Genomic DNA, 22,370 nt, shown 5'->3' with positions numbered 1-22,370 from the left:
TGGGTAACAAGGTCACTTTGTTCAAGGTTGAGCTTTTACAGAGATAAAGATGTCGTAAACTAGAGTTCTGTGGGAAATCATGCCGCCGATGTAACGAGGTCATCTTCCTGTGATCCAATAAAATCGTGGAATTTCTCAAACTTCACAACGGCTCAGCGCATTGAATATAGATTTGAAGTAAAAGCCCCCCTCCCACAAAAAAAAACATGGGTCAGTTTTTGCTTTCAAGGCCAAAAACAACTCACTTTCAGGATCTCTTTTCAACTTTGAGTTTTTGTTTATGCTTTGTTTTTTATCAGCCAGCTCAAACGGTCTCTTTTACGCAGATAAGAGGAAGAAAAAGCCACAAATTCACCCTTATTTTGACTTCACTGAAATGTTTCTCCCTCATGAACGCCCATGTGGTCCTTATCCGATGCCATCGGCCATCCTTTGAACGCATCACTTGTAGCCCATGAAAGAGAATGAAAGGCAAGTTTTCACTGTTGAAAAGTTTTTTTGTTTTTTTTTAATGGTTCAGTTGGTATAGGATTTGGAAGCATTAAGTCAAGACATGGTCAGCAGCCGTACAAAACAAAACCCACTAATCAATGTCAACTGAGAGGGAAAATAAAATACCAAGCCAGACAAAAAAGAAATGTAAAAAAAATTACAATTAGGCAAAGTCAGGCCATCACAGTAAAAAGATACATGATCCTGGTCAACTCAACAGCATGCTGAAAATCTAAATGGGAAGCTTTTTAGTTCAATGATGGTGACACGCTCACACACACACATTCATTCACAACTTGATGGAAGGCTGCAGTTAAACCTTGATAGGTAAAATGTACAGTAAGACACCTTTAAGAGGAGAAACAAAACGATGCATAGACAAATAAAGTTTTAAAAGAAACACAAAAAAAAAAAAAAGAGCGACAAATCTGTTGGCTGCTTACTCTGAAATGATTGTTGAGGACATTCAAATAGAACTTATTGCCAACAACATATAATGGATAACATTTGCCCATAAAAAAACAAACAAAGAAACATTTTTAAAGAACTAGTAGCTTCCATGAACACAAAGAATGTACAAACAATGGTCATTGTGGCAAAACTTCAAAAGATTCTCAGCTGAATAAACATTAGAAACCACAAGGCAGACATGCTTGGCTGTAAAACAATACAATTATCTCACAAGTTCATTATCTGTACTTAAAACACTTTAAATATCGAGCATGTTACTAAAAAAAAACCAAAAAAAAAAAAACCCACGTATGCTGTTAACAAATATTCGATCATTTATAGTCCAGTCGTGTCGATTAACACAGATCTTTTTTTTTTTCCCGTAAATTACAGAAGGAATAAAAACGTGTTTACAAAGTGTGTTTTTTTTCTTCTTCTTTTCGCCCACCGAACCAAACGTAGAGTCTCTGTGCTGAACGTTAACATCCCGCCGATAACAGTGCGAGAGGTACAGTACGGTCAGAAACAGCACACGGTTCGTATGTTTGGCTTCGTGTCTTCGGTTACAGGTAGCTAAAAATTAGAGTTTGTACGACTTTAGTGTGAACAAAGAGCCGCTGCTGCAGATTAAATTCAACAGCGACTCGTGTTAGGATTTCACTATCTGATATATCGCTGTCTGAGGACGAGGGAGTCAATTCAGTAAACAATAAATTAAATCTACAGCTTGTCTGAACTGATATGGTAATTTTAACTTATTCAAAAAAAAAAAAAATTACAATTGGCACACTTAATTCATTTGTTCTACTTTCCCAGCTATATGTACAATTAAAAGAAATAAAAATAACAAGTTTTACATGTCACAATAACTCAAAAGCAGTATCTGTGTGGGGAGAACAGCTGTGTTTCATGTTCCATGTGATTATCTCTGGTAGTGTTTCCTTTTGTTTTGCTTTTTAATTCTTATGCTTTCCGTCATGAGAAAAAAACACTGTTGCAAAAATAAAGCAGCAGAATGACGAGCGGGGGCCTCATGTATAACACGCCGTGCACGCCTTCCACACACGTATACACCCGAAAAAAAAAAAGAAGAAGAAGAAAAAGACCCGCAGCAGCGGGCCGAACCTGACTGAGGCCGCCATCGGATTCTGCCACTTAAATCTCATCCACATTAGCAGGTAATAATCTGATAACAAGTGATTTAAATTCATTTTGAAGACTCCCTTCTGCCGTTTATGGACAGCACACGAGTATCTAATGTTTACAAGACGCTATGATGGGGCCTTATGGCGAATTTTAAGCGATTCTTCACTTTTTTTTTTTATATAACCTCATCTGTTTATTCACTCATGGGCGATCGCATGATGTAAACCTAGGAATAAACAGACTACACTGCAGTGTGGTAAACCCCATCCTTTCCTTTCTTTTTTACTGCTCATGACTCTAAAGGGAGAGACGTAAAGTAGCTGACCTCATTTTTCCACCTTTAAATTCAGCGTGAAGGTTTTTAGTGACGGCGCGTCAGTAATGTCTGAATCTATAAATCTGTGCAGCAGAAGCTGTAAGCAGCCGTTCTGCTTCTTCTGATGCGTTTATAAATGAGGCCCCCGGTGGACAGAGTTTAATAAAATAAAAATAAAATAATAATAATAAAAAAAAAAAAGGCCTTTAACATACAACAGCTAAACCAAAAACAACTTCAGCCTAGTTAGGGTGAAAGCAGGCGATTAAAATCTCTCTTCTAACACAGTCGATCATCACACTCGCTGCTTGACCAAAACTATATTTCTCTTTGCTTTCACCAACTGCCGACTGGTCAGTTTCCCCGGTGACCGCAGCAGATAGAACACGTCACGCGGCCTGACATCTTGACACAGACGAAACAATGCGCAACAAAACCAGCCCTCTAACCCCCGCCATAAAGGAACGAAAAAAGAAACTATGTTTGATAACCATTCACACAATTAGTGAGTGTTTTCACCGACTGCCTTGTTGCCAAGGCCTTCAGCCCACAGTGACCCACTTGAGTGCATCTCAGGTAATGGTGTGCCGACTCGTGTGAGGAGGGGGCGGGGGGGGTGGAAAAAGGCCGGGTGGAGAGCGAGGCAGCAATCTGTGCGTCTTTCCCTCTCCTCCTCTTCTACTAAGCTCATACGTGATGTGTTTGTGGAGATGTATGTTGTTATGGATCACGCACAGGACGGGGTGAGAGGTGACGGTGGGGGGGCCAGGGTCACTGCCGCCGATCCTCCGTCTCTGACCGTGAAAACGCCATCACCACATCCTCTGCACCTAAGAACCAAAAAGAGAATAAAAGCGTCACAAAAGCCTTCAGAATTCAGGATGATGTTAAAGGGAAAAAAATCCCATAAAAATCAAACAGACTGGAAATTTCCTTTTAATGATCCAAAAAGGAATGAATAAATCATGTCAGAGTCGATAGAAAAACTGACTCAACTCCAGTTCTCATTCCTCTCATCTTATTTCTCCAACTTGTAAATCCTTGATTCGTCTCCTCCGGTCTCAGACATTCCCACCTGAGATGTGAGCGGAGGAGTTGAGGCAACAGACGTCATCAAACTTTCTTTTTTTCCTTCTTTAAACCAATATTTACAAAACGTGACATGATGGTGCTGCTTCATCTATTCAGTTACTGCAGAGAACATTCCTATTTTCTGTTGCACGAGCACTGAACTTTTAATACAATTTACAATGAAAAATGTCTGTCAAACCACCTTCAAGGGTACCAACAGGGGCACAGACAGAACATCCCTGCTTGCATCTCCTGAGACGAACCTTCTTTCTCCTTAAACATGATGTGTTGACACAACCAGGGCGGAGGATGCGTGAATTGATAAATATTTAAGCTCCGATTCCAGAGGACGAAGAATAAATACCCTACCCCACAAAAAAAGGTAAACTAATCCTTACTTTTCTGACTAACCACCTTGGATTGATTAACAATAACACCAGGTTTTATGCTCGTCTCTGAATGTTAGACTGGCTTCAGATCCATGCACTATGTACAGACACTATGTACCAGCAGATCATTTCACGTGGATCTTTCCACGAGGTGCTAAAATGCACCACAAGCAATCTACTGCAATTTTTATCCTCTGCTCACTTTGGGTTTTGGGACTCATTCATCTATAGATTAAGAAATTGAACTGTTTAAAAAAAAAAAAAGGCAAAATCAGGGTTTTGGAATTGTTTGTTGAGCTACATGATCAAAAAAAAAACAAGACTCATCTGGGCACATCTGTCTGCTGCTTATCAGTCTACAGGCATCCTAGACCTCTTCCTGTATGAATGACAAGATCTCAGTGAGTAATCTACATGTTTACAACTCTTTGTGACTGGATCATGCTAAAGAAACATGAACTCAAAGTTTAAAGAAAGGTTTCTAAAGCTTCTTGGATCTTCTCAGTATCTTGTAAACTCTGCTAGCTTTGACCATAAAGCCAAGAGGGGAGATGTAGCCATGAAAATCCCTTTTGTGCGTGCTGGTAAATTCATCTTTTGCCGTCTTCACCTGTTTAGGAAAGCAACTGGCTGGCCTCCCAGTACCCTGACGGGAGATGCTCTAACCTGACGAGTTGGCAGCAGACAGCAGTATCCTGCTCTGTCGTGATAACGCCAAGATCTGAGCCTTCGGTGCCATTCAGTGTCCTCTGCGTGGCAGCGGCCTGTGAGTACAGAACTGAAGCTTTCAGCTGATGATATTACCCTTACTAAGCAAAGAGAAGACGCTGAAATTACTCAAAGCCGGATTTCTTTCCATTACTTCGGTTCCTTGTTCAATTACCTTGATAATTACAGCTGCATCTGGGTTTACTTAACTAATGAGTCCTAACAGATGCGCAATAAGACTTCATCAGCCGTTTGTATAAAAAGAAATAATCCATTAGCTGCTTGGCAACTGTGATTTATCAGGTAATTTGGGCTAACGCACACCTGTAAAGAAAGAACTAAAAAAACAAAAAAAAAAAAACATCAAATACATATTTTCCTATTCTGTTTGAATGACATCAAAGGAAATATAACTCACTTTACAATTAAAACTCAGTTTTAACGATGAAAACTCTAAATTTTCAGTAAAGTGAGGGAAGATGTCTAAAACCTTCCTACCCCATGAAGAACAAACAATCGTTGTGCTCAGCAGCCTGACGGATTGTATTCAGTTACTCCGAGTAATCGAAGCAAAGATGGTTTAATACATCAAAAAGTGCGTACAGAGGGTCTGGCTGTGGTCTGAAACCATCAGAAAAGAATGAACTCTTAATAACGTGGGGGAGACGTTACACCTCGGTGTGATGGTCTGCAATTAGCATCATCTCGTACTGATGTGAAAACACCCGACGAGCACGATCTCAAGTACCATTTACACCGAGATCAACACCTTTACAAAGGGGCTGAGAAGAATTTCTGACAGCTCCTCGATCACTCGCTGCTTTAAAGTGCTTCCATTCAATTTGCAGAGATATAAAAGTAGGCCAAAGACCGTCTTCATCAGACACCCTCCAGAGTTCACTGTGTCTGTTGGCTCTGGTAAAATAACCATCATCTTTCTGTGCTACATTCTGAGCATTTTGGAGCTTGATAAGATCAAGACTTTTTTAATGAATTATTTATCTATATACTTTTTTTCCCCCCAACTTTCATGTTCCCCTTCCCATAGGAGCTCACTGGGTTCCCATATTGAACGTAGGGAACAGGAAAAAGCAAACAGAGGCAAAAGCAGCACTAACTGGAGAGAGTGATAAAGTTTAAAAAAAAGAAGAGAAGATAACAGCAAACAGAGAGAAAGGACTGAAATGCAGCACAATTCATGTTCAACATTCTGTTACGGTGCAGGAACATGTTCTGCGACCTATTCAAGGGAAATAAAAGAACTGAACAGCATATTCGCCTGAACGGTGCAGTTGTTGTGCAACGGGGTTCGTGCCTCTAACGGGCAGTTCAGAGGAAGGCCACGGCGCAACGTGAGCCAAATAACAAACACATATTCTCTCAAAATACCTCCACAGGCCGGGCTATATCGGACCATTCTGCCTGAGAGTCATGTTCGGACCTCGCCCAGCTACGCTCACACAAACAAGCGCTGGCCAAGATGATGGAAATATCAGCTCCCTAAACGCTGTTGCCTAGCGACAGATAAAAATCGGGCTGCACTGGCGCTGCTGCGTATGAGCGAGCAGCTTCTGGCCGGCTTCGACGCAGCTCTGTGTCCGGCCAATCTCTCGCCTTCCCATCTGCCTCAAACGACTCAGGAAGGCGGAGAACATGAACACAAACTCCACACATGATGATCTGATTAATATTTTTAAACAAAGAAACGCACCCTCATCTTTTGACAGCAAATGTCGTAGCAGACAAAGACCAGAAAGTAAAAAAGTATTTCAATGTAATGTCAAAGACAGTTCTGCTTTGAAGAATTAAATGTGATGAAGGCATCAATTGTGTCGCAAATTTAATACCAATGAGCATCTAGTTACCGTACAGTTAGATAAACTATAATACATTTGAAAAATGACCTAAAATACTTTTTCCAATACATTTTAAATGGGGAAGAAAAACAACCAATTAAATAAAAATACAACACAAATGAATGAATAAATAATCTTTTTTCAATCCTTCAGGCTTCAGGCCAACAACGGCAGCAACAATAAGAACAAACACTTCACTCTTCTGAGAGACTATAAATTAATATGTGGTCTGTTTGAAATTAACAAAGAAACATGAAAGCTGCACTCGAACCTCTTAGGATAAGACAGCCGGGAATGAACCCAAAGGGAGTTTGTTTGAAGTGAGAGGCGCCAAGCTGCATCCCGACAGTGTTTCTCGACTGAATAGGCAGAGAAGCATCCGTACGACGATGCAGCACCCACAGGACTTAAGATCATTTAAATTTAAGATAAGGGTGCAGGGGTCAGCTGAGGGGGAAAAGACGCAGAGAACAGCAGGAGCAGGTTAAGAGGAACGTCACACACACCGCGGAGTGTGTGTGGAGTCCGGCTCGGCACGTTCAACACACAGATTCAAGGTTTCTGTACTGCCATTTTGCAGACGTCCCTCTTTGCACACAGATAACATAACAGCTCCAACATTTTATTTGTTTACTTGGATGAGATGCAACAAGCTTAGTGATGCGACGTAAGCAACAGCAAAAGTGGGCGCCACGGTAGAACAAGCTGTAGAAAACTGGCAACTACAGATGCAAATAGATACATATTCTTTAAATGTATGTTGACACCTACTGACCGACACCTGAGAGACTCAGGTGAGAGCACTTATGAGGGGAAAAAACTAACCACAGTGCCTCCGTCTGATGAATTCAGGAAGGAGCGGCACTTACTCTCAGTCTCAGCTGTGATACGAACAACAGGACAGAAAAGGATAGAGGAAGAATCGATATGACTCTGCTCAGGCAGAGAAGCCAAACAAAAGACGAGTCCTTGGTCATTGTGACGCGACTTTCACTTGAAAGGCTGTTTTAAAGACCACGACTATCATACCATGACTGTGAGACGGGCAAAAAAGAGACAAGGCTGCGTATATCTGCATCATGTTACATACGGCAGGACTGACTGCAAGACAGTGGAATATCACACACTGGATGCTTAATTATCACTGCCTAATCCACATCTGCTCCTGCACAGCACAACACTGAACCCCAACGGGAAGCCTCACCTGGGATAATTGCGGTTGCTATGGCAATGGCTTCTCCTTTTTTCCTCTTTTGATGACACCCTCCGACACCCCTCTGCGAGTGGTTAACTATTCTCCCTGAGTTCGACAGGCTAACAAGTCCTACAATTGCTGATGTTGTGAATGGCTCAGATCAACCGTTTTGTTTGAAACGATGCAACGCCATTAACAGAGAGCTGCGGGGGAAAGAATTAAATAGAAATAATAACACCCTGATAACAAAGAAAATGCTGTGAAGTGATGACTGTGCGACAGGAGAGCCTCTGCATCCCTGAATCTTAATTCACTTTCCAGAGTCAAAAACTAATATGAACTAATATGATAATAAATAACAGATATGAAAGAAGTTCACATTTATTTTATCAGTATGAGCCAAGATAAGAAACATTTTACGCCAAAACACAAGCCTCTCCTCTGTGTTTAAACGTAGCATGCGAAGTGCAGCTTCCCTTCGCGCCGCCATAATTCACATTCACAACAAGAAAGCAAAGAAAACTCAAAACCTTTGGCAGACAGCTCCTCTCGGGCATAATTAAACTTGCTAAACAAAATGAGGTATTTGCATCTATGGTAATCTGCCAATTAAAACCATCTGAAATGTAAATTGAGTGATACCACAGACTTATATATAAATATACATGTGTTAACTCCTGTGAGTTGATTTCCTGTGTACACAGAAGACCGGAGTAACAACTGAAAGTTAAGCAGAGTGTGAGGGAATGACTCAGGGTTTGAGCAAAATTATCAGTCCGATCAGATGTGATGAAGAATGACGACATTTCTGACGGGAGTAGACAAAATCATTTCAATTTCAGAATACGCCGAGCTGACAACGTTAAAGTTGGTGCATTCTTAAAGAGAATTCTACTGAACATTTCCAGGGCGCCTCCACGCCATCCGAACGCCATCGTAACCTAAAAGCCCTCGAGGCATGCCGCCAATCGATCAATTAGGCCAAGCCCGACATGTGACACTGCTGCTCCATGCAGAAACATCGTTTGGAAGCTGGCATCAGGGCATCTTGCACCATAACGCATCATCATTCACACTGCTGTGAAGAAAAAGGCCTTGTACTCAATAAAGGAAAAATCTTTGCTTGAGTCCACTTGCCCCCAATGGATCCCTCTGGTGCTGACAGTCTAAATGCTTTCCCATCCGAACAGGACTGAGTGAAAACTAGTACACAAAATAGTATTATCTGAAAAGTGACTATTCAAATCCTCCTGAACAAGTACTAGACTAAAAACAGGGAGTCAATTAATGGATTTAGTCAAGTAGCATAAAAAATATTATATTCAATGTCTAGCACTCACACTAACCTTATTCTAAACTCAATCATTTTAACTCAAAGTGGATGGCATTACTTTTTAAATCATCTCTCATACAAGTCAATAAAACACAACACTTTAAGTGACCACAGGTTGACTCTGAAGGACTTTTCACATATGCCTTTCAAGCTGAGACTGAGGTGCCCTCATGAGGGTCAACGCTGATACGTCTCTGAGAGGCCAGGGAGGTGGCAACAGAGGGGAAATGGACCATGTGTGTCAGCCGGCATCACGAAGCACGCCACCCTCACAAATGATGTTGTTGTCACACAGCTGATTCAACAACGCTGGCTTGATGTGTGGAAGCGCCTCTGGTGAATTACCAAAGAGGAACAGCGGCGAGTCAAGAGGCCGTCTGTTTTGCACCAAGAAGCTGCAAGCCGATCTGTGAAAAGGGCTTTAAAGGGCAGCCTTTCAGCTTATGATTCGTCCAACAACAAAAGCAGCTTTATTGGGAATTTGTCTGGATGAGTATCAGGCTTACACAATACACTGAGATTCACTATTATCGCAATATCAACATGTCAAGATCGCAAAACACTTTGGACTGCGAAAAATGGTAGCTACAGACTTTTTAAAGCAGACATTTGGGCTTCAAATAGGAGGACAAACACATTCCACCTGGAATTATTCTGTTTTTGTGCATGTTTCTACCTGGGCACAGGTGCAGTTTAAGGGTAGCTGATCCGACCCATAACAACAGTGTCCGGGTGCATCAGTCCATCTTCGAAAGCTTCAATTATGTGCGAATTTAAGTCCCCATTTTTGCCTGGCATAAAACAACGTGCATTTTTCTTACTGCAGGTGTCTGCAGGCTGCTGTGCTGTGTGATGGTCAGCAGCTGATGTGTACAGCAGCATGAAGGAACAGACACCCTTATGACACCAATGAGCAACATTTAGCTACAATAAAACTATCAACAAATAATACAATTAACGGTCAATAAAAATTTACACAAAATGAATAGGTTTACTTAAAGAAAATGTGAGCTTTCTAATTCAACATTTTAGGTTTTACGTGTTAGTTACGTGTCAGAGCACATTGTCTTGCTGCATGCCAGTAAAAAAACATTCCCCTCTCACGCTACTAACTCTCTTCATATCACCTCAAAGTCCCAAGTGTGCTGCTACAAACCAAAGGCTGTCTTCCTGCACGCTTGGTGCATCTTTGAATATTAAACAACCAGATAACTCTCCTCCAGCTCTGTAATGCCTAATCACAATACCACAGACAAGAAGCCGACCACGAACAATTCACTGGCACACCGAGGAGGATCAATGTGTCGGTTTTAGAAATGCATAATGCATACTTGCAGCACCTCTCACCAGTTACATTCTTACACTATTAATGACACTCGTCCCAGCTGTATTGACAAAGCAAAGACACAGAGTTGTGTGTCGGCTAAATGACGCGAAGCACGAGAGCGTAAACTGACAGCTAATCTATAGCTGTTTAAACAAAGCGATGACATCTGTCATATAATGTACAACAATCCCTTTTCGGTGCTGTGGTTTCAAAGATATGACGGTCGGTGATTTGTGATGCATTGCTTTATATTCTGCTGCTTGGTGACGAAATGCTGCGTTACCATGAAATCCACAAGGCCTTAGTTGCACCGCTAACGCCTTTATTATAAATTATTATAATTATCATATTTATACATTCAACCAGCACCGACTGTTGCCTTGCAGAGAGATGCCGCAGACAAGGACACTTCAATGTGGGTAAGGCGTCACAGGCAATTTTCCAGTCTGAAAGCTCCCTTGAAAGGAGAATATGCTAGAAAGAAAAGGAAGACCTGAGTTGACGCAGGTTCGCCACAGCAGAACAGGAGCCCTCCTATCTCACAGCTGTGTTTTGACCTGAAAGTCTATTTACAAAAAAATATCTACAATTTGCTGCTGTTTTCTCAGGACACTGCAGTGCCGCTCTACATGATGCATTGTGTTTAATGCAGCACCCTCTTGTGGTTTGAACTTGAGTGAACCAAAGAGGGGAAGAAGACAGCTCGATAGCGCCCTCTAGTGCACCATATTGAAAAAGAATGACTTCACAAATCCAACAACATGCATGAGCTGTGATTTGCTTTACAGTGTAAATGCCACAATACTGTCTACTGAGGCAAAGCGTGAGAAACAGCGGTGACACCTGTATTGTGCTCCCTCTGAGGATGAGTCACTTGTGAGTAATCTTAAGGTGCTGGAGGGTGACTGAGTCGTCCTCTGTGCACAGTCAGGAAACCAGCTTGGCCTGCTGAGGTTCAGAGTCAGAAAGAGGGATTTTCCCTTGTTTTCCGTCTGGGCACAGCAGCACCTCTGTGACATGTGAGGGTGGTGTTTGTGGGTTGGTTGCTGCTTTGAACAGGTTTTGTATCCAACTACAGTAAAATTCAATTAAATCAGCAGTTTCCGTGCATAGAAAAAAACAAAAAAAAAAACAAACAAAGTTCAACAAGAAAGTTCAACGAGAAAAGGGAACTTAAATATCTGTTTTGACAATAAAACCGGCTACAGGAAGGCACTAAATGTGTGTGCGTATGTGGGAGGGTGTGTCCCAGTCTCACCCTGGTCTATGTTGTGCTGTGGTAGCTGGCTCATCTGACTGTGGACCACACCTGAGTAACTCCGAAGAAAAGCCTCTTCACTCGGTGTAAGCTGTGGAGGAGCAAACAAAGTGATTTTACACGTTAAAGCAAGTACAAACAATCTTTTTTTCATGCTAATTAACGGGATTAATGTGACAGCCACATTTTGAGGAACTTCACTTGAATTCGACTTTTACACTTTTAGTTATTTAGTTCATTACCAAAACGTAATAAATGATTTGTGTTAAAAACAGACAAGAGGAGAAATGTAACACAAAGTCCACATAAACGAATCAACCCCTTCCTTTAAAAAAAAAAAAAAAAAAACAGTCAGCTCTGTAGACTGATTAAATGGTTTCTGCTTTTAAGATGTGATTGGCAGACTTGCTGCAGTTTATATGTTTGTGTTAAAGTCAACAAACCAGTTTTCGCTCCAAATGTTTGGGCTTTCCTTACTTATCTTAATCTTTACCTTATAAACTGTGTGAGCATGTCATGACGGGAGGAGTACGTTTTTCCTCTTTTTCAAACCAAGAAAAATAGCACATCAAATCAAATATCGTCCCAACACAGTTAGATGACAACCTGTGCGGGTTTGTCATGATGCTACATTTGTCTTCGATATCACTAACGCACACAACACACACATTTGGGCCACGTCTCTACTAATGGTCCAAGTCCAGAGCCTTGAGATGACAACGCAAAAACTTTATTGCTGTGGTTATTTTAAACCTAAAACGTGAACGCTCCAAATTAAACACACAGCAGGTTGATGCCGATTAAGTCACCATACTTACATTTGATCCCATTTTTTTAAGCATGAGCAGGACCCGCACTTTCTGTTGGATGTACATGTCTTCAGGAGACTTCCCTGGCGCCTCCTCGCGGTTCATCCCCCCTGCTCCTGTGGCTCTGACCAGAAAAAGAAACAAACATCTGTGTTACACAAGCTCTATGACAAATTCCAGCTTCACAAACACTCAGTGGGGAAATTGCTACAAATCTGGGGTCAACATGAAGACTTTAATAGTGAGCAGATCGTTTTAACCAGATACGCTGACTGAATGTGTTACCATATCAAACTCATGCCTGCCTCCCTCTGGATGTCTGCTTGGCCTCTTCAGGAGACTCGTCTCAGTAAAGTCACAGTGTAGGTTTGGCAGCTCGCTGCATCATTAATATTACATGACAGTTTTCACACGGGTCTCACCCCTTCCTGCTTCCGCCTCTTATTCTTCATCTAGCTAATGACCTATTTTCACCGTCAGTCTGCAGAGATGCAGAATATAGGCAGAGTGGGAGAACAGAGGGAGGGAAAAGCAGGCGATAAAAGAAGCTGCCAAAGCTAACGTGGGTGACAGAAAATGAGATAAGTTCAGCTGTGATAGTGCACACGCGAGGTCGACTGCTGTCACACGAGATCTCTCTTAAAACGCACCAACGAGAGGAGGCAACAAAAACGGACAGAGTCAAATTTCCTAATTGAAATGAGCGGGATTGAAAAGGGAGCTAAATAAATCTAGTGAGACAACAAAAGATGGAGAGAATATCAGTATGCATGTCAGGATTTGTTGTCCCCAAAGAATAATTCATAAAAGCCTTTGTGAGCCACAGAGACAGTTCTGGCCATTTATTTTGGCCTCTTATCTGTACAACGGGCTACTAATACATGTTGACGGGCTGTTTGATGTAGGGTTATATTTAATTGAGGAGTTGGCTCGCTGTCCCCCCCCTTCAAGAACCCAGGAGGGGAAAGGGAGAATGGGATCTAATTGGCCATTGCCTGGCGTTTGGTTGCCCGTGAGCTTGTGGATTCATCCAGATCACAGCAGCCGGAGGCCATGCTTGTGGTTAGACTTTCCAATAGCAGCAACCTTGGGTGGATGTTTACTGAGAGCAACTGGCACTTGACTTCTTCTTGTCCGCTTTTCAGCCAAACAAAGTGGTAAGCAGGACAACGAGTGAGGAGCACATGAACGCATTACTTATTCAGTTCAACTTGAGAGTCAGGATCAGTTTAATTGGAGAGCTTCTGAAGACTCAAAGCAAGGCAGGCATGAAAAGATTGAGACTTGCCGGTGTCAGTTCAGCTGCTCAGTAAACCTTCAGGGGATTGGCGGTGGTGGTGTGTGAATGCATTCGAGTGGGGGTAGTGATGTAGAGAGGAAGCTGGTGCAGGGGGTAGGGGGGTGGTGGCAGCGTCTTTAGATCAGCTGCAGTGGCACGTTTGATCACGCCTCCCGAGCTCCTCACTTCAGACAAATGGAAGAGCTACGACTCAACGCAAAGAGAGCTTTCAGAGAGGAGACGTTGAGTGTGCAGACTGACTGAAACTCAGGTGCATCAAAGCAGCGAATGTTCGATGCACACGACTGGGCGAAGACCAGAGGATGAGCAGAATATGTGAAGAATGGAAACATTACACGACAAAGAGGCATCAAAACTGAGGCATATTTTTGAGGCTTGACAACTAAACCATTTTCATGGGCTATATTTCGCAATCATGGCCTAAATAAATAGGCCTACTGCTTTCATGATAGAGACACTTCACATCCTCTGATGTTTGCTTTTGAAGCTTGAAAGCCGTCCACATTTAGCAACCTGTCAGCCCGGGCCTCCGACTGCTTTGAGTGCTGCGATTTGTATTCTTACCTACCTGACAATGACTCCACGCTTACAGTATCTGTTGTAAAACTAAGAAAGGGCACAATACTCACAATACTCATGTTATCGGGGGGGTGGGGTGGTGTCTGTCTTTTTGTGGCCTTAAACGTATGATCTATCAGCCCGAACAGTTCCAGAAAGACTCATTTGAATATTTTCGACAGCAGAGCAGCTATGGAACTGTTTCTCAACATGTATACTACTGCTGATGAAAACTGTGCATATGGTTATGTAATGCATACTTTCATGCTGCAATCTTGCTGAACAAACTTTCTTTTATGCCATATTTATGACTGAAACAATCCACTGGATAATTCTCAAGTACTTGGCAATCGAGGCCTTATTGCCAGTTAATAGTAACGGCTTCCTTGTGAAATAAGGGTAACCTACAAAATATAGTGGACACTAAATATTTCTCATCTACTTTATCTTTATAAAGACACCAAAGACACCAAATTCTAATATATGTTTCGTAAGTGGCGACTTTCCAGCCTGACTGGTTCAGTTAAGTTGCACAATTACATCAGTACATTATGATCTAAAGTTTTAAAACACCAACAAAGAAGCAGTAGATACTCTGCTGTAATTTTATCATGACGGCAGTTGTGGGCGAAGAAATAGAAAGCGCAAGAGCGGGTGATAATCAAAAAAATGCACCCAATGTTTTGAAAGTGGACATCTGGGCACATTTTATTTTACGAAAAATAAGAAACCATGTTAACGGCGTTCAGTTCTTTCTAACTTCTGCAGCCTCAAGGAACACAGCCAGTTGGCTCATCAGCAGGGAATTACTGAAGGGTTGTCAATTCTGTACTCCACCTCCAAGGGAGGCAAGAGAACCATCCAATCTGCAGTGGCTTTCTGAGCAAAGAATCTTTAGACTGAATTGGTCCTTGAGAACCCAGGTTTCACCATCTGTCAAAGAGCGTGAAGCTGCACTATAAGATCTCATCAAAGACTTCTCTTAATAGAAATGACTACACCTGCCCTCTGCAGCAAAACTAAGCCACAGATGAAGGACAAAAAGCTAAGCTAGTTCGAGTTGCCATGACATGCGATTCTTGGGACTTCTGTGTCAAATGACTCATATCTAATAAACGAACAGCACTGAGGTGTGTCATTCACACAGTAGTACTTAACAGACGCTGCTTTAATACATTACCAATAAAGTGTATCCATTAGCAGTCTTGTAAAGTACTAATGAGTACAGTGAGGTCCACTAAGACGCATTAAATAATTTCATGGAAATCATGAGGCTAGCAGAGAGTCACACCTCTGGTCTGGAGTGGTTCTTAAACCCTCAAGTGACGTTAGCTGCTTCGTAGAAGAGCAAAATGTTTCTAACTGCATTTATGTACGTTCCAACATGCCTACTAAAAAGGAGGCACTTCCGGAAAAAAAAATCATTGTTCCTACTGGCACACTAACCAAGATACTAAACAACTGCAATATCTCAAACTCAAAAAGTGATATTCTTGATAAAAACTAGAAATGGAGGTTCAGAAATGTGGTGCGTGTGTTTGTAAAACCGTCCAGGCTCTCATTACTGCAGCACATGTGATAACTCCTTTCAAGAACCACAGTCAACACCCTTTCAGAGTCCTTTGTGTGCGCCCAAGGTTCACCTCTCAAAGTGGGCTGGCTCAACACAAATCCCTCGGGGGATGCTCAGCCAGCCTCAGACACATAGGGTTAATATACCAGACGTAATCAAAGGCTTTCTTTAATGCTGATCTCGGCCTAATCCCCCACCCCCCACACTTTCTTTCTGCCCATGTTGGGCTCTTGTCAGAGCTGTGATGTTGGGCTGAGGCCACACAAACTCCTTGAGCGCCTCGAGGCCAACCAGCTAAATCATATCATCACCGACACGCTGCTACGAGCGAGGAAACCGTGAATTCTACGAAAACTCAGCTTCCAGTCTAAAATTGGTAAGAACAGCCATGTCGGGACACATATTGGGACAGCTCAGTAATGGCAGAAATTGTAATCACAATTATTTCTGTGATTATTGAGATCATACACATTAAACATTTTTACTCACACAATTACATTTATATATTGTAGGACGTCTTAAAACCAGTTTTTCAAATAGATGAGACTGTTTTAGCTTGCCATCGTAGCGATTTAAGCTGAACACAACGCATTTGACAAACTGCAGATAACCAAATGATATGTAAATGAATGCATTAGGGCTCCTACTTTTCAGGTTTTTGATAAAACAGAATCTCCTCTCATTTAAGATGCTGGGGAGATATTGTCTGGCATGTTTTACAGACGACACTGCAAACGTTCCTACTCCTCCAGCCGACGAGATCAGACTTTATTCAAACCTTCACTGTATAACAGACACTAGGTGTGTTTCCATCAGCCTGTTTAGATGCACATCGAGAAGTATCGCATCGGTAAATTATGATGGAAGCGCCATAATCCGAATTAAAATGCCCCGATTTGCACAAATGAAAATACGCTCGCCAGCGCCGGGTTTTGGTTGATTCGAATGGGATGGAAACAGTCGTGTTCGCATCAAGTCTGACGTAGCGCACTTTCACCTTGATCTCTTCTTGGGCAATTAATGGCATTAAATAACACCTCTTTCCGCCTTCTCCTCATGACAGCCCCTCTAATCGCCAGGACTAACTGGGCTGACAGCTTCAATACCACTTGCCCAATTCTTAATAAAGGGTCAAGTACTCTCTCCATGGTGATACACTCCGAGTCAGGAAACCGGTAAAACGTTTACAGGCTGGTTGTCATGCTAACCTGCGGAGTTAGTAGTTTTCACCAAAGTCCGTACTTTTGATGGAAACACACGACTCGAATTTCTTTTAATGCGCATTTCCCAATGATTCGAATCACTTTTGGATGGAAACATGACGACTGTCATAGCTGGGCAAAATCTCATGTCGCTTTAAAGATAGAGACAAGCCTTTTTCTAGCAGGTACTCTTCTGAGAAATAAAAACAAAGAAAATTTCTCAAGATTGTTTCAGGACTCTACCTGGATCACACGATTCAATGAGGGTCTTGTGCCAGGGATACGTTCTGCAACATTATGCAATGCAGTAGGCCCACCGAGGGTCAAGAGCGGCCGAGGCTGCCAGAGGGCACCGGCACGGTTGCACATGGCCTGGTCCACGATTTCTGGCTCTGGACTGCGATGCTCACATGATGCACACCGTCTGATTTACAAATCACATTGCTACAGTAAGCAGAACCGAGCTGCAACATGACTCTGAGGGTTTGATAGCCTCAGCAGAGAGGAAAAACTGAGAGGGAAAAATAACTTGAATTCAGTCGTGAGCTGCTCTTACATCCTGAGCAAATGTGTGAGAAACATTAGTAGGCTACAAGCCTGGTGTGGCTGCCAGCTGAGCAGCCAATAACCTGGCCAGGCTCTGTGGAGCAGCTGCGTGACTTCAGGTACACACACTCGCTCTCACGCACACTCTTTTCTGCCGACGATCAGAATCCGAATAAAGCAAATTCAGAGATTTGCACAGAAGCATGTTAGACACAGAGAACCATGTTGTACTGAACTGTGAAGTTGGGCTGTTTTTCATCAATTTTGAATACTTAAATACACGCTGCAGTGGGACAGAGTATATGAGGTGAGCGGAAGCTGACCTCATCTCTAACTCTGAAGCAGTATGAATCCAATAAGATGCATTAGTTTTGGACCAGCAGTCAGCTAGCAAACTGTGCTGCCTCCATCACAGAACTTGTGATGGCTGTCCACTTAAATTGCAGAGGTATACTGAGAACAAGAAAATCTGGATTCATTTCTTAAAGAGTGATGCTGAAAAGCAGCACCACAGCAGACCTAGCAACGTGCCAGCTCAGAGAAACAGTTATGTGCTTGAGGGATCGAAAGGCCAAGTTAACAATCTCGCACCATGCTTCTGTGGGGCTGTATGTGTGCGTACTGGAGTCGGTCAATTCATTTTGTGATGAACCCACAGTGCATTGTGGGGGTTTGAGGGCTGCACACCAACTCAGACAGCTGGGGTTTCAGGAGTAGGTACAGCCATTAGACGCCAGATAGACAGCTTTTGTGCAGAGAGTTGATGATCACCGCCAACACGAACTTAAACCTCGTAGCTTTATAAACTTTTCCCAGAGACGGTTGGGAATATTCCAATACACCGCTGCAACTGCAGGGCTGAACACACTCACCACAGGCTGCGCAGATGTATGCCGGCAGGACATACCCGGCGTGAGAGTGCAAGCTGCAGAATTCAACAATGTTGTTACTTAGAATTTAGCTGGAAGATGATCAAAATGTTTCATATCTGCAGTCCGCATTTTGGATTTTACGTCTAAGCAGTTTGCTTCAATCAAAACAAGCTTTGTTTGATCGATTAGCGTTTCATTTAAAGAGTAAATAGCGCGAGTGCAAACATTGCTGAAGTCAGTCCAAATGAACCTTTATGGAACAAAACGATGGTCTTATCGTCTCTACAAATTCAAACATGCAGCAAACATTTCCAGGGCCCGATGCTGACCAGAGCTGCCAGCTCTGTTAACTCTGAATTTCATTTGCAGTGGCATTTCAAAGATAAAGAAGTAACCACCAAACAGGTAATTAAAATCCGTTTCAGAGCAGCCGCACAGACACAGCTGTATCCTTGCAGAAGTGTCTGCACTCATTTATTTATTTATTTATTTTTTTACCAAATAGGTCACAGCCAAATGCCGATTATCTCAAAATGGCAGATACCCAGCCCAGGTTAATCTGTCTCTCAGCATGAGCATGCTGAGCAGGCACCACGAGCCAGAAAGGCTCTGACTTGGACTTAGTGGTATTCTGCATGCTGCCATCTCTTCACAAGTACAGTGTTCCCAACAATGGCTACAGTATTTGGGGACAATGGCGATGAACTAGATTGTGAAAACATGACCGATAAGTAGGTCAGGTCTTGTTGTCATCGCATCAGGCACAAACTCAAAACAGTCCTTCTGAACTTTACAAGCTTATAGCCAAGTTTCTCGGTGTGCTTAACCGTCCTTTGGCCATTCTGTCACACCCTAAGGAGATAGGAGGATCTCCAGAGAATGAGTTACAATAAGTGCTGAATTAAACTTCACACATCTCCAACTAATGCCACTGGGTAAGTCCAGCCTTTTCCTTAACAGCTAACAAAGCTTTTTGTCCACTTAATTATCATTCATTCTACAGCTGAGCAAATTTCTCAGTTATGGCTAATTTGATAAAACACAGTTTTTACATCGAGCATCGTGTATATATACATCATCCATCTATGATCACAGAACATCTATGCTCACTCCTCAGGGTCCCTCATGGAACTGAAACAGAAGCTGCTGCCTTAAGCTGGTCCCTTGGGGGTGCTGCTGCAAGATTTTCAAAAGAGCCAGCCTCAAAGCGAGGCATACAATTCAGATTAGCAAACAGCCGTATATGATCTATGTGCTTGGAACAACACAACGCAAGAGGCAACGCACAACAGACAAGAAAATGGGAGCATGTCTGCCACATTTGACAGAAACGCAGTCGGAAAATGGCACAAAGGCTCGCCAAATTCGATTAATGAAAAATATTAATAAGACTTGGCAGCCTCTGTCATTTCCACTCAGAGCGAAAGCCTTAAGAGGATGTGAGCAGCTCCAATATTACAGCCCACAATAGGCTCCTAAGAATGACTAGAAAATGGGGCAATTGGTCGTGAGATTGAACCAGCCCTCCTGTATCAGCGTGCAGGCAGCTGATGACCTCCCTTCAGGGCTGGAGGAGGTTTAGCAGCCGCTGAAGAGCACCTGTCCTGCTGAGTGTGAGGAGGCAAGTGGTCCTAATCTCTCTCAAAAATCCAGACAGCAAGGAGAATGTGCAAACTAAGGCAGGCCTGACATACTGTGGTACATAACCATGTCTGCCAGTTGCCAGGGATTCAGTGCGCTTGCCCGTGGCCAAGCCCTGACACCTGCTGCCTGCAGCACTCATCAGTGTCCTGCTGCCAGGAGGGTGCCAGCTTTGCCACTAAAAGGGGGCTGTCAGCTCAGACTGCTGTAAAGGGCAGGGTGGCACAATGCATCCGTGAGTGACACGATTCATAAGTAGAAAACCAGTTTAGTGAGTTGTGTGAAAAGCAAACTCGAGTCTGAAAATCAAATTTGAAATAAAGCTGTATTTATCTGAACAGTACTTATCTGAAGGCTGACTGGGTGTTTGGTGAGTTTGTTTGGATCAACACGAAAACTTGCATCGTGTACGTTACATTTATTGACAGCAAGAAACAGAAAAAACAGTTTTGGCGTCTCTATTAAAATACAAAGATGTTCACGTCAAAACCCACCGGAACAATACATTCAAACTTAACGTTAACGAAGGTTTTGCTCAACGGTTATAAATCCTTTTAGACTAGAGATGATCAGTTTTCCTCAACGATAGGCGTGGATTGAAAATCGATCAAAATTCCCGAGCCTCAATCCAAACTATATGAAACATAAATAATCTGTTTTTATAAGTGATGGGTAACCATGAATGAACGGCTCTTGTCATCATGTTGCAGGATTCAGGCTTGTTCAAACTGTAGCGCTAGCAAGCGGCGAGCCTTCCCCGCATTCTTGAAACGATTCTTGGGCTTTATCCGTCGTGGTTAAATGTATGGACCGTACTATGAGCGACTCATAAGTCGCTTAAGTTTTATTATGAACATACATTAGATTTAGTCTCTACCAAACCCGAGCTGTCCAAGGCAAAGCGGCCAGTGCTAACAAGCCGAGCTAGCGCGCTAGCATGCCCCAGACAAAAGCCTGAATGAAGTTCCTATGGGTGCAAACACCATCCAGGTGCCGCTGCTCTGCCAGAAGTCTGAGCGCTGCGATTCAAACACACGAATCGTTTCGAAAAACCCCTGACAATGTGATACTCTTTAAGAAAACGACAAATATGTGCTTACCCCTCCTGGTCCAGCTTTACTTTTTTTCTGTGCTCTGTTTGAATGGTGTGCTGATGTAGAAGGGCGTCCTGTTCCGGGGTCACATCCCTCCAGTCGGCTGAGCTACGGCGGACTGACTCAACGGAGAGACTCCGCGGTAGGCTCTTCAGTACCGCGACCTGCCGCAGGGGGCGCTACAGGCTCAGCCGCCACAGCATGCTGCCTTTGGGATTCACCCAACAACATATAAACACAGATCATTAAAGAGAACAGAGAACATTAAACCTAATTTAGTAATGATAATAGTTACCGTATTTGTTTAATTACAGTTATTAACTACAATTGAGAGGAAAATGTCACCAATGAAAAGGCCTACAAAAAATTGAATTTGCCTTTTTTTTAAATTTCCTTTGAGATAACCGGTATTATTAGAATCGGAGGAAAATAAAAACTAAAAACCTGAACCTGAATAATGTTTAACATTGTTTAACATTATATAAGACTAAATACTACAACACTTATTGGAGGTACAACCTTTAAAAAAAAAAAAAAAGTTAAACGCCATACTTAACTTAAAACGGTGAAGCTGATAAATGTTAGTTTACATTGAATTTGATACTGCCGAAACTTTTTGAAACGTTCAGGAAATGTTGTGTGATGTTTCCTTTCACATCTAATTAAATAATTTCGTTATAGGTCAGTAACATGGCAGGATATAAAGAATGCATCCAACAGAGGCTGAGGAGTCTTTCAAAAGTAGATATGAGGAGTTCATCACTGTGACTGTGTGGGGAAACTGTGATTTAAGAATTGTGTTTCTCAAACTAAATCTCCTCATCTGCAAAACATAACCTCAGTTTCAGGTCATTGTACACAAGAGACAAGGGTGAAAGCTTATATTGCACAGCTATAGTCTTCAGGCTCTTAGGCAGTATTGATTTTTTTTCTTTAAGCACATCTTTTTCAAAATATGATAGCATTTTCAGTATTAGTATTTAATGATTTCACCTTAACTCTTTTGAAATTAATATTGTAACTCTGGGCTCTCGAAAATATGTTTGCTTTCTACAGCCTTGATTAAGAAAGCGACACTGAATGTGGGCCAGATCAGATAGAAACACTCTGCACTGATAAAGCCACATAAATGATATTCACATATAACAATACACTAAAAATGGGCCAGTTTGATTTTCTAAAGTCGTTAAAAATGCATCTGTTCATTGTTTACTCGTACAGATCTGAACAGAGA

At 42.3% G+C, this 22,370-nt stretch overlaps 1 protein-coding gene across 1 annotated transcript; it reads right to left on the bottom strand.

Moving 5' to 3' along the window:
• Positions 1–476: 476 nt before the first annotated feature.
• ctnnbip1 (catenin, beta interacting protein 1) lies at positions 477–21,277 on the bottom strand. Its single transcript, XM_072367360.1, has 4 exons — positions 21,143–21,277; positions 12,360–12,474; positions 11,542–11,632; positions 477–3,234 (listed from the first exon to the last, which is right to left on the bottom strand). The coding sequence occupies exons 2-4, from the start codon at positions 12,453–12,455 to the stop codon at positions 3,176–3,178; spliced, it is 246 nt and encodes an 81-aa protein (XP_072223461.1). The 5' UTR covers positions 12,456–12,474; positions 21,143–21,277; the 3' UTR covers positions 477–3,175.
• Positions 21,278–22,370: the final 1,093 nt, after the last annotated feature.

This window comes from Leuresthes tenuis, unplaced genomic scaffold (assembly GCF_036924035.1).
Source record: "Leuresthes tenuis unplaced genomic scaffold, fLeuTen1.0.hap1 SCAF_16, whole genome shotgun sequence".
Taxonomy (NCBI): Eukaryota; Metazoa; Chordata; class Actinopteri; order Atheriniformes; family Atherinopsidae; genus Leuresthes; species Leuresthes tenuis.
This window is presented reverse-complemented; position numbering and strand designations above follow the sequence as displayed.

Bases quoted from the DNA above. Each gene is read 5' to 3' on its own strand.
- ctnnbip1 (XM_072367360.1), bottom strand. From the start codon at position 12,455: ATGAACCGCGAGGAGGCGCCAGGGAAGTCTCCTGAAGACATGTACATC. The intron at 11,633-12,359 runs GTAAGTATGGTG...GCTCCTCCACAG, and splicing joins TTAAAAAAATGGGATCAAAT to CTTACACCGAGTGAAGAGGC. The intron at 3,235-11,541 runs GTGAGACTGGGA...TTTGGTTCTTAG, and splicing joins ACAGCACAACATAGACCAGG to GTGCAGAGGATGTGGTGATG.